Genomic DNA, 13,676 nt, shown 5'->3' on the forward strand with positions numbered 1-13,676 from the left:
AGAGAAAACAATTGTTAGTTTGGCACAATGAAGGTTATATGACACTGGAAGTTGCTCTGAATGGCTGGTATGGAAATGCTCATAAGTGGGCCACTAGAAAAGAAATGTCCAGTGGCATCCAAGTCCACACAATCCCAGTGCAGCAGAAGGATTAAATACTCAAGGATTCTGTGTAGCCAGTTTTTGGTTGCTACTGAGCCTCTCTTCCAAAAAAACCTTCCCTGACCCTACTATTGTATCTTTTGTTTCTTTCATACCCAGTTTATAGTCACATTAAGACTAGGCTGACTCATTTGGGCAAGCTCAGCCAAAGTGGTTTAGCTATTGTGTGAATCCAGGATTCTGTGTTAATTTACTGTATCTAATTTATGGTAAAGTATCTGTTGTGAGAACATAATCTAAGTCTTTGTTATTCCAATATGTCAGTTTACAGTCCCCATTATGACATCAGGAACAATGCAGACTTGTGGTTTTGTTGCTTCCATTGATTCAGCAGCTTTGAAAATAAGATTTATAAACTTATTTACAGAATATAGGACAGACAATGCTACATTTATACTATAGGACAGAATGTGTGAGTAGAGAGCGGCATGTAGTCAACCAGTATAAGATAGATAAAATAACTTTATTGTCATTTTTTTACTGCGAGCACACCAGCCCATCTTAAAAATGAGATTCTGTTGCCTGCTCTCAAGAGAAAGTATATATATACCCAAACATATATATAACACGGATATACTACGCCATATACATACATAAATATATACCTGCACCATACATATATATCAGAGGTGGGTTTCAGCAGGTTCTGACCAGTTCTGGAGAACCGGTAGCAGAAATTCTGACTGGCCCTGCCCCCATCTATTCTCTGCCTCCAAAGTCCCAGCTGATCAGGACGAAATGGGGATTTTGCAGTAACCTTCCCCTGGATTGGGGAGGGAATGGAGATTTTACAGTATCCTTCCCCTGCCACGCCCACCAAGCCACACGACACCCACCAAGCCACACCCAGAGAACCAGTAGTAAACATTTTTGAAACCCACCACTGATATATATAGACATATTTTTGAAGTGATGGGACATTTATCTTGTCTTTTCTTAAAAAAAGATGAAGGAGGCCCTCGCAAGGCACTCATTTCATGAGTCAGGCACTTATTTCATCCCTTAAAAATACCCCTTCACTTTTGTTAAATAGACTCTGACATGCTGCAGAAAGCCAAGCCTTTAAATTAACTGCTGTGTTATATTCTTTCTTTAAGTGGGCAAAGTTATGTCCCGATGTTTGGGCCTCAATTCTTATAAATCTATCCAGCATGGCTAATAATCACATAAGGGATGTCAGCAAAGTTATCTACACAGTAGATATATTCTCAAAATATGATCTGGGAGAGTCCTATATTTGGAGCAGACCATGTCTTCAACATGTCATCAGAGTGCCAAAGCTCACAAGATGTTCATGTTCTTTCTTGAATATTTACAGCTTGTGAGCTTTGGCCCTCTGATTCTACTGTATGAGATGCCTGTCTTGTTGGAAATCCCCAACCCCTCAATTCTGTTTTTTCTTTCTGCCTGAATTTGGCAAAATCTTCAACAAAAAAAGTCAAATTTGGCTATTTCACAAGATATTTAGTACTTTAAAAATATTTTTAATTTCATTTTTAATCTTGCATCCAAATTTAACCATTGAAATGTTTTAGTTATTTTTTTAAATAAGAAATGTTGACAAATATAATCTAGTAGAGACATCTAGAGGAACTATGTGGAATTTCAGAGCTCGCTTATGTAGCAGATATGGTAGATGAAAAACAGGAAAATAACAATCTTGTAACATCCTAATGATCTTTCTTATTGTACAGTAGTATAGTAGAAAAATAGCAACATTTAAGAAGTAATCTGCAATCAGAAGATTTATGATATAATTTTATTCGTAAATGTACTTACCTTTCAGCAATAAAAGTCTGAAAACTGGACTGAATATACATATGAATGATAGAAAAAGGTGAAGAGTGGCATGTCTGGAATTCTTGGAATTGAAGTCCACACATCTTAAAGTCGCCAAGTTTGAAAAATACTGGTTTAGCAGAATGCAAATGATAAGCCCTTGTTACTCTCTCAAGGTTCTCAAGATGTTCTCGGCTCCCAATTTCCCTGCCTTTCTTTTTTTCTGGTCAGGAGGCTTACTTCCAAATAAATCCCATCCCATTTATCCTTAGAAGGCCAATAGGGTCTATATCATAATAATGAGACTTAGAAGTCATTTATTTACATAAAGATGATAGTATTGACAATTTGCAGAGGGGTGTCTTTGGTCCTCTTGAAGAACTGTTTAAATGTTACATGGGGAAGGGAGTGTAGCAGGCATCAATAAATTGTCTGCAATACCAGTATACTGGTGCCTACTGCTCTTGTAGGGAAACTAAAAGAATTAGATTGATGCTTAATCTAGCCGATAACTTCATATAGATAAACACAAGACAGAAATGTTTCTTATCCATCCTTGTTCTCTGGGTGCAAAACTTTTATGGAACAGCACAAGTCTTTTTTGTTCTAATTCCAGGGTGGAATTCTGGGATTGTAGGGTAGGCATCACCATGGTCAATTCCAGAATTCCAAATATAAACATAATTCTTCTATGGCAAGATGAGGCTGAAGCCAAAAAGCTTTTTTCATTTTCTGTGCTTAGATAAAATATATTGCTTATTATCTGTCAGAAATGCCAGAGCTCTGACAGCTTACTTTCATCTACTTGATGTTCATAAGAAGAACTCTTTGAATAGTAAGTAGGATATGGAAGCTAAAGAAAAGTCTATAGAAATGAAATATAGGATTATCATTATTGTTCTTTAAGTATTGGGGGTTTTTTTCAACTTCATTGAAATGAGAAAACTGAATACACGTCATTGAATATCTTCAGACTTGGAAGTCAAATGATACTGCTATGTTGAACAGTTTAACATACCTGTAGGTTAACTATCAAAGATGCGCCCAAGTAGATTACATTACATGCCTCTCTTGTTAGTATATTCCACTAACTTTTTCTCATTTGTCCTAGTAGCTGTATTTCCTTGACACACTCAACTGTGGCTAAATCAGCCATGATTTACTCAGCTCAATTTCACAGGGGATTACTGTGACATATTAAGATGTAAACTAACTACACAAGCTGAATTTGCACAACTTACTAGGTTAAATAAACTCGGCTACACCGAGGTTCATATATCATGCAAACATAGCTCCTATCTGGAATTAGGAGTTCAAAGTTGATCTAATTGTGACAATTCTGTGGCAAAAATCAGTAGACTGATAAGGAATTGGAGAGGTTATATTCTTAGCAGTCATCTGGTTATTGAAGCCACTTGGGGATTTATCTGATAAAGTGATAGGAGGGGAGACTTACCACCTCCGCTAGGGTTCACAATCTGGGTTTCCTCCTGGATTCTCGGCTGTCCATGGACGACCATCTGACGGCCGTAACCAGGGGGGCTTTCGCACAAGTACATCTTGTGCGCCAGTTGGGCCCTTTCCTAGACCGAGATCCCCTCGCCACGGTCACCCACACCCTTGTTACTTCTCGGTTGGATTACTGCAACGCCCTCTACATGGGGCTGCCCTTGGGATCCATCCGGAGGCTCCAGCTGGTCCAGAATGCAGCCGCGCGGCTAGTAACGGGAGTTCCTCGTTACTCCCGTGCAACACCTCTCCTGCGCAAGCTGCACTGGCTGCTGGTTGTTCTCCGGGTCCGTTTCAAGGTGGTGATGCTTACCTATAAAGCCCTATATGGCTTAGGCCGGGGTACTTGCAGGACCATCTTCTGCCTTCCTCCCACCGTCCTGTGTGCTCCCACAGAGCAGGCCGCCTCAGGGTGCTGTCGGCCAAACAATTTCGACTGGTGGCCCCCAGGGGGAGAGCATTCTCTGTCGGAGCGCCGACGCTCTGGAATGATTTGCCCACCGAGCTCAGGGTAGCCCCGGACCTCCTCTCCTTTCGCCGCGAACTGAAGACGTGGCTCTTCCATCAAATAACTGATCATCTAGGGGTTGCACAAACTGTAATAATATTAAATATGGTTTTTAAGGGGTTTTTAACTTATTTTGTGATTTTGTGATTTGTGTTATTGATTGTTGTTGTAAGCCGCCCGGTTCCTTCGGGAGAATGGCGGCATATAAATCACAAAAATAAATAAATAAATATCTGTACCTTCAGGTTCACATGAATCGGAGTGCAAATGGGTATGGAACCTTTTTGGGACTGCTGAAAGGATTGTGTTGTAGACAGGAGATAAGTGGTGTCCAAAATGTCGACCTTGCTGTCTTCAAGGAAAGATGACCACTGGTTTGAAAGGGGTAAAAGTAGCCATCTATGTTAAAATTGAACAGCCCTTTTTCAACAGAGGGAGAGGGATATGACACCACCTATGGTATCTCCTGCATTCTGATTCAGGTGAACCTGAGGGTAAGATTAACCCCCAAATGGTTTCCACAAGTCTCAGAGAGCTAATAACTGACCTTCAGAGTGCTAATGACCAGATGACTGCTAAGAATCCCTCCATTCCCCACAATTCAGCCAGAACTGAAGAAGCTTCTTGGATGAGAAGTGAAACGTCTTAAAGGAAAAAACAAAGTCCAGTTGCCTTTTGAAAAGCATCTTTGAGAGGTTCTTTGAAGCACTTCCTTGAAGTTGCTTCACAAAGCAAACTTCATAGTGTAGCTTTTCCAAACATGGTGCCCTCTGGATGCTTTGGAACTAATCCCCCAGAATTCCAGATTGTATAGCAAATGAGTTGGGAATTCTAGGAGTTTCAATCCCATCTGATCTAGAATAGGGGTCTCCAACCTTGGCAACTTTAAGACTTGTGGACTTCAACTCCCAGAATTCCTCAGTCAGCTTCGCTCTGGAGTTGAAGTCCACAAGTCTTTAAAGTTGCCAAGGCTGGAGACCCCTGATCTAGAAGGTGCCAGATTGGGAGTACTGCATTGGGCTGTCTCAAGTAGAGCAAAGGATAGACTGCTTCCAAATTTAGGAAAACTGGTTTCCAGGAATGAATGCCTCTTCATTTGATTTAAGGCACCATAATTTTTTGATTCTGTGACACCACCGTGCAACTTATTTTAGGTTGCAGTTAGAACCAGGAACGTACATATATTCAGTTATGTATTTTAAATAAACTTTTTCAGTAACATGGAAAATGTCTTTGAGAGATTGTTTTGAGATATTGACATCTACTCTCATTTGGTGTGCTGTTACTCAGTGGCTAGATTCAAATATTTAACTAAGCTAAAATATGTTGTTAGATTTTAATTATTCTGTTGTACGAAATGTGTTATCACTTATTCAGTAAACCATTATGTGTAAATCCAATCAATATAGCTGCTGTATTACAAGTTGGAATATATTAAGAGTTACCAGATTTGGGTAGCAAAAATTATAAGATATAAACAATTTTTTTTTCTGTACCACCATCTGGATTTTTGCAGCCCATATCTGGATATTTTAAAATGTACAATACACTTTTATTAATAGTCTTATTAACTACAGTAGATCCTTTGCACACACAATGCTTAACACCACATTGTTTTTCAGATCTGCAGTTTTACTACTTCCTTCGTCATGTAACTAATCTGTCCAAACCTCAGATTATGCTGGTCTTTGATTTACTGGATTGGGATGGCAAAGGGGAGATCGGCTTTGATGAATTCTACATGTTGGTGTGCATCATAATGGCACATGAGGTAAGTTAATTAGATTGCTGAAGGTGACTGAAGAAGCATTTGGTTTTGCAATGAAGTCCACCTTCATCATGTAATCTATTTTTTACTTATATAGCAGGATTTTTAGAGATGTTTTGGGGTGCTAAGTGAAAAAAAATCTGTTTTGCAAGCATTTTCCATTCTGCAGATGGATGGACAATTCTTAGTCCAATTGTTCACACAAGCTGATTTCTCATTTCTGATTTCCCAGTGAAAAAGCATACATATCTTTACCGAGTGTTTACCTGTTTCTCCTTGGCTGCAGCTTCTGTGGCAGGGGTCGGCAACCTTAAAACACTCAAAGAGCCACAAAGGTCCTAACCGGAAGCCCCCATTCAATTCTGGAGCCAACCGGAAGTCTGGTTCCCCCATCATAGTCTCCTCCTAGCACTGTGTCCTTTTTCCTCTACCTGTCCTAATCAAAAGCCCTATCAATTGTGGAGCCGACCAGCAACAGAGAGCCGCAGCAGAGGGATGAAAGAGCCACATGCGGCTCCGGAGCCACAGGTTACTGACCCCTGTTCTATGGGAATCAATTGACTAGAAGCCACATGTTTTCTCATATCATTTACATCAGAATCCTTTCCAGATTTTCCCAAGAATCTAATGATTAAAAAAATAGTAACCTATATCTTCTCATTCTGGTTTATTAGAATAGAGACTAGTCTGGGATGCCAGGTCAGGAATTGATATAAACAAAACATGATAAGAGCTTCTACAATTTGGGCATCTGGCTCCTGCTGACAGAAGGCAACTGAGCCTGATGTGTCAGTATGTCATTTTATTGAAAGTCGTAATTTTCAAAAATTGCAATTTGCACAATGGGTAAACTATGCCTAATTGTATTTAGCTGAATTAGTAGCAATTTTATTTTCAAATGCTATGGTGGAATAAGAAAGATTTTTGCTTCAGATGAAGAGATTATCAGTAACCCCTTACTGCTAAAAAACAAACCTTACTTAATTGTAAATAGTTTAGATATGCTCTTAACCTGTGCAAATCATGGTTTGTGGCGATAGAAATAAATGTCAGTCTTGCATTCTTCTCCTGTGACTAGCATCTACTTATACCCTAGCTTAAAAAAGGACATATTACTCAGAAAATCAAGTCCATTATATCAGCGGCCCCCAACCTTTTGAGCACCAGGGACTGGTTCTGTAGAGAGAGGTTTTTCCATAGACTGGAGAAGACATGGTTTTGTGTGCTGCCTGCATCCTGTGGATGGAGCTTCACTTGTTTGCATGGACCAGTTTCTGCCATGCTGTGGACTGGTGCTCATCCACAGACTCAGGGTTGGGGACCCCTGCATTATATGACAGGTATATGGGGGGCTTGTACAATATGACTCAAAGAAACAGTCATGGGCAGCTGCACTGTACAGTAAGAATCTCCCTCTCTCTACTCTGTATAGCTTCTCATATACTTGTCAGCTGCTACAAGACTATTTTTTAAAATCTGGGTTTAATGGCCTTCTGAATCAGTACCATTTTCAAAAGTAGCCTGATTGACAGGAGTGTGATGGTACTTCAGGGAGGTGGGAGATACTATGTGAAAGGGAGGCTGAGGGAGGTTTTGGGAAGGCTGCAACAGGCCACACCCAAGTGTAGGAAGACTGGGATGCATGATGCAGTGGGTGCAAGCACAAAAAGGCTAGTAGAACTTGCCAGAGCAACTAGCAACCTTTCCTGCCAGCTTCTGCATTGACTTTACACCAGGGAAGCCAGCAAGGAAAGTCACAAATGGCTAGCTCATGTATGCAGAATGCTGCAACCATTAAGTGTGATCCAGTTCCCATGTGCTCAAATCACAGCCATGTGACTGTAGGGTTGCTGCAATAGCCAGAATTTCAAGGACTGGTCCTAGGTACCATTCATTCAGTGCCATCACAACTTTGAATGGTTCTGAATGAGTGGCTGGTAAACAAAGACTAACTGTGTACAGCGTTATTTAGATTTAAGAATGTCAGGAAAAGTAGAAATGCCTGACAGTTTTTTTAATATAAGAAGATATGTTTTTGCTTTGTTTTAGATATGTGTTGCATGAGCACAAACCAAAATTTTTTTGAAGTCTTCCTGCCTGAAAGATATCCTATGGTCTACAGCAGGGGTGTCAAACTCACAGCATCATCACATGACATATTGTGACTTTCTTCCCTTTGCTAAAGCAGGTGTGGCCGTGCCAGAGTGTGGTGCATCCGACCTGTGGGTCGCGACTTGACAGCCCTGGTCCATAGGCTAACTTCTGAACAAATTAGTAACTCCCAACATTTGGTTCTTTTGTACAATTATCCTTAATCATACATCTCATTAAATCTTATCATCATCAAGCCATCACAGGCTAGTTATCCTATCCATGAGGTTTACTCTTGTTCGCATTCAGATTGCCATTTTAGAAGCATTTCAAATTGTGTTTTTTTCCCGATATCTATCAGTATTGTTTAGTTTTAATGTTTGAAGAGACTAGAGCAGTAGCTCTTATTGCTGTTCTTGCCTTTCTGTCTTTGACTAGAACCATCTTGAAAAACAGTTCATGTATCGTCATTCTCATGCTGTTTTTGAGTTGCTCGACATTGATGGGGGCCATACAGTTGCTCCAGCAGAGTTCCAGGCCACACGCTTCCTTTTCAATGTTAGAAAGACTGAGCTGAGTCAGATATTCAAGGACTTTGACATCTCAGGTGATGAGGTAATCAAAAATGATGAACACAGGAGACAGGTTCCTCCTTCCCAGCTGTGTCATCTCAGTATCTTTTGTATCTAGAAGCAACCCCACTTAATATTGTAACTGTGCTGCCCACCAAAAATTAATATCCTCCTGGTATGTTAGTCTCTCTGCTACATTTAAAAATCATGGTAAAGCAGTGTGTGACTTAGCCAGGACTTGTTGAAAGAAACCCACAAAGTTAATTTTGTAGCAAGCGTGATTTATTTTGGGATAATTTTGGGCTTGTTATGTCATGCTCAAAATCTTGCTATTTTTGCCTTGCATTTCTGTGAATAGTTCCACACTTTATTTATATACAAATACGGAATGTTCAAATTGGTGCAATGGAAGGGCTTAGACATTTTAAGAAGGCATGATATCCTTTCTAACCTGTCAGCCATATGTAACACGATTCAAGTTCATGTGAATGTTATGAAGGATCTCGGTAACCATGGCCTCTCTTCTTGTATCAACATGGCAGCATCCACTGACATTGAAACTTTCTGATCCTCACATTGCAACCAGGTTTAATTAATTTAGAGCAGAAGCTCCTGTGTAAGAATTAGTTACTTGCAAATTCTGTAAATTCACAAAAAAATTCTTTTTGACTCTGTTAAGAAGATTACATGAAACTTCAAGCTCGAAAAAGTTTATCAGTTTACTGTGTTTCAGCTTTTGATAACATGGCCCATTCCAGAATTCAACTCCAGTATGCACTGGAGAATATCACCCACTGAGTTTGGGTGATGCAGCTTCTAATAGCTGGTTAGAAGGTTACAGTCAATTTTTACTTCAAAACACTTACAAATGGAGACCTCATTCAAGCAGTTGTGAATATTGAAGTAAGGTTCACCTTCCAATCCAATTTACTTCCATATATAGAATGGTAAAGTGAGACTATTTTCCTTTGTAAATGGATGAATGCTTAGTATTATATTCAGGCAGTTCTATGGACTTCTGAGATTTAGTTTGAGGAGTACTAATAGAGAAGGGAGGAAGAGTGAAGCGGGATACTGGTTGAAGAGTGACAGAAATACCTTCTGGGGATTACAGTGGTACTTATTGTTAATTGGTTCCAGGAGGCATGATGAGTATCAAAAACAATGAGTACTAAACAAATTTTTCCCACAAGGAATAATGTAGTGAGTCACAAGGCAGCTGATACTGATGAATTCTAACGTATGTTGAGTAACAAACAAACAATGAGTACCAGGACAAAATTTTCAGGTCAAAATGCATTGAGTACCAAATTTGATGAATTTCAAACCAGTTGAGTACCAAGGTATCGCTGTACATTATAAGCCTGCTGTCAATATTCCATTAAAATACTATTACGTTTTTCTCCATTAGCAATTGAACTACAAGGAGTTTAGAATGTTTACAATCTTCTGCATTGATAGACAACAGAGGAAAGCAAAAGATAAACTGAAAAGAGAGATGGCCAAAGCCGCAGCTGAAGTTGAAGCAGAAGAAGAGTATGCTGATTTTACCAGATTTAAACAGAAGTAGTTCTAACAGCATATAGAATTAATCTGTGACAGCTCTCCAAGGTTCAGCAATTTAAACCAAAAGGATAGTGATAAGAAAAGCTTGCAACATGTTCAAAACAGCAACAAGATACTAGTGGGCAGTAATAATAAGATGGTGTGCTGTAATATTCAGTGTTCTTTAAAGAATAAATCACCTTTTAAAGTATAACCTATTTTTTAAAAAATAAAAGAAGGTTGAGAATCAAGAGACAACTGATCACTTATTGGGATGAATTGGGTGCTTGCTTATTAGAAAAATGGAAGAATTGCATGGAGCACTGTATATTTAAAAAGAGCAGTATAAGATGGGACACCTTGATCTAGAATGGATGGATGAGGTGTCTGAAAAGTCCAGAGCTCTAGGATAGCTTGAGAAATCAAAACAACCACTCCCCTGCCTATCTTTTTCTTTACTTAACATGGCTGACCTAGGAGAGGAAGCCTCATCCCAACTAGTCTGGAGCTGCTTTAGGCCAAAACTTAACTCCTTTTAATGCTTCCCCCCCCCCCCCAACTGATTCATTGTCTGATCTTCCACATCCACAACTATACATTTGCAGGACTTTATACTTTCCTTTGACTTCATTTAGATTGACAGCATGTCTAAAAAGAGCAGATTGTGGCCTACTACAAATATCCATGGTACATAAATAGATTCTGGGCACCACACATAAGGAAAGTGCTCCAATAGATATTCCTATCCCTATGTAGCAATAAACTAGTATGTCCAAGAGTCATGTGAAAACTACGATATAAACTTTTCGAACATGAGTAGTTTTCAAATGAAGGTTTCCTTTTTTTTTAATTGCAAAAGGACTTTCCCATTTCTTTAGGATAGAGAATATTGAACCACATTTCATTTGGGGGAAAGAATGTCAGGGGTCAGCCTGACTTTCCATCATAGTATCAAAACTTTGTCCTGAATTTTTGCATTGAGATATCTAATATATTTCTAAAACATTAAGAAATTGTTTTTTACATTTTGATTTGTATGCATGCTGGCAGCTGCTGTGGCTTCTTAGCACATGTTTATGTATAGTAGTACAGTTGATTTTTTTTTCTTCCAAAGATGGGGACATATCTAAAAAAGCCCACTATCACTTTTTGAACTCTTTATTACTTTTTCATATGTGTGAATTTTAAGAAGTATTTCACAAACACCATGGTAAAAAAATTCAAAAAAACATCAGATATATAGGTTTATGATCCATAGCAAAAAAGGTAGATTTTGGAAGATGGTAATTGAAAAGAGAACTAAAAGAACAGTAATCAAGCAAAATAAAAATCTTAAGGTAGATGTAAATGTATTAAATATTCATTCATAACCATGGCACTTCTATATTCAAATTAGCAATTAAGGATTTACTGACTAAAAATGATCAATGGTTGTGGGACCTTTCTGACCAAAATCTTCCCACTTACCATTCTTGAGTAGAAGCTAAAAATGACATAAGGAAGTAATGATGCTATGTAACCAGTACTTTGAATGCTCTAAACAGATTTAGCATTTTCAATTGGGCATACCAGTGCATTGCTATAATAATATATACAAGGGCATTTGCTGACCTACAGACTCCAGCAAGGCAGGATAGAAACAACCATTAAATAATTTAGCTCTAGTTTAAGAGAGAAAGAATAAAGAACTTGTATTTTAAAACAAGACATATCCTGTATTAGCTTTATTGTTTAGCCCTCCCCAAAATAACTAAAAGGCATTTCGTTTTTTTAACACATAGCATTCTATAATATACATTCCTACCTTTTTGAAATCAAAAAGTTTCATTTATACTTTTCATTTCACTGTTCAAAAAGAACTATTTGTGCTCAGAGATCTAAGCATAGAGATGTCTGAATATGAGCCTGGACTACTGACGTGACAGAGATACAGCATGAATATAAGCCGTGGCTTGAGAAAATTTGCTGTATCTTCAGAGAGAGGAAGAAGTTATTCTTGGGCTAATGAAAAAAAAAACCTCTTAAAAAAGGTTCGTACAACCCATTCATAAAGTTAATTTTTTTTAATTTTATAAAAGTTACAGGAAGAAAAGGTGTCACATCACTGTAATTCCTCTGACTTTCTTTTTAGCTACTGAAATTGTGTACTGCATTACTAATCATCTGTAGAACATGAATGCTTCTTAGATACATGGCACACAACAAACAGTGTACAAAAAAGGATTTACCAGAAAAAGAGAAGATATTTTATTCAAGAAATACAAATTGATGGTACCAGCCATCTTTGGAAGCCACTACCATGAGGCAAATAGGACATTAAACTTGAGTCCTTTGCTCAGCACACCAGAAAAGAGTGTCATTATACACTGCCAGCTGCCTAATGCACAATTGCTCGAAAGGCTGTCTCCAGTTTCTTGACATTCCCAGGATATGGAGAAAAGAGGCACAACGAAGGCCCTTGATAGAAGGCAATTTCATTATTTCAGTTAAAGCCCCAGAAATGGTTTGTATATCTATGAGTTCAAATCAAACAAAACCAAAAATACCCATTTAAGCTGACTTCCATCTTTGGCTTGATTTAACTACCAGGAAAGAAAAAGGGATCAAACAGATGCATTTTTACTGTTCTCCATAAAAGCAATATTTGGATCTTCTGTTGAACAGCATAGTTCTGGTTTACAAACCATCTGCACTATTTCCAGAAATATTTACTCCGTTACCTTAATCAGAAGGCATGAACATAATTTTTCATGGATTGCTAATGCCATGTGGAAATCCATCACTGTTGTTCAAACTTAATTATGAAGCAAATTCTAAGGGAAAAAACCCCCACACTTTTAATTTTTTTAGTTCTATACATTTACCAATATGCTTTCCAATAGTCCACTCTTAAAATGAGATAGAGGAAAACAAAAGAGTTGAATTAAAAAATGAATAGTTCATAGCTACATCATTATTTTAAAAATCAGCCAACTAATCTTGGGAATATGGATGCTAGCCAATAGAAATGGCTAGTATTAGTTTAATATTATCTTGCTTTGAGTAAAATGATGAAAATGTAGATTGGTTCATTTCTGTATCTCCCATACACAGCATTTCTTTCTGCTATTTACATATTGTTTGATAGAAATGGATTTTTTAAAGCACACTTGGGAGGCATTTTTAAGTGAAGCACATTGCTAGACTGATGAAGAAACTGCACTTCAAGGAAAGCTCCACATAATCATAAGCAAACACTATGAATGCACAATCATGTAAAAATGAAACAAACATAAGGATTGTTTGTGTTGGAACATCAAAGAATTTCAAGTGATGTATATGATTATAACATTCAAAATTAAGCAAGAAAAAAAATCAACACCAATATGCCAATGCTTCCAATGCCTCTACGTGTATGTCTGTCTGTGTATACACATCACACATATACACATAATTGTTGGATTAATTGATGTTTGGATTTGGATGTTTAAAAAATGAAAGCACTTCTATAAAGTCTTTTCTGCACCTTGTCAGTTGTTTAAATCATGTGTTATCAAACATTAACTCCCAACTAAATATATTGCTCTTACCATCTAGGTATAAATCCTAACTATTTATGTAATGAATTGTGAAACCATACTATTATTAAAATGGAGGGATTTACCCATCAACTTATTTTTATTTTTCTTTATCAAATTATTTCTTGAACATCTCCTTAGAGATGAGAGAATTATGATTTTTATGTGATCATTTACTTAATCTT

The 13,676-nt window shown here is 37.9% G+C and overlaps 1 protein-coding gene across 1 annotated transcript; it reads left to right on the plus strand.

The window, feature by feature from the left end:
• Positions 1-2,640: 2,640 nt before the first annotated feature.
• On the plus strand, positions 2,641-10,091 carry EFCAB9 (EF-hand calcium binding domain 9). Its single transcript, XM_070933968.1, has 4 exons — positions 2,641-2,776; positions 5,581-5,729; positions 8,256-8,432; positions 9,801-10,091. The coding sequence occupies exons 1-4, from the start codon at positions 2,641-2,643 to the stop codon at positions 9,957-9,959; spliced, it is 621 nt and encodes a 206-aa protein (XP_070790069.1). The 3' UTR covers positions 9,960-10,091.
• The last annotated feature ends 3,585 nt before the right edge of the window (positions 10,092-13,676 follow it).

This window comes from Pituophis catenifer, unplaced genomic scaffold, assembly GCF_029215685.1.
Source record: "Pituophis catenifer annectens isolate HBS135680 unplaced genomic scaffold, rPitCat1.0.hap2 SCAF_2, whole genome shotgun sequence".
NCBI classification, from domain to species: Eukaryota; Metazoa; Chordata; class Lepidosauria; order Squamata; family Colubridae; genus Pituophis; species Pituophis catenifer.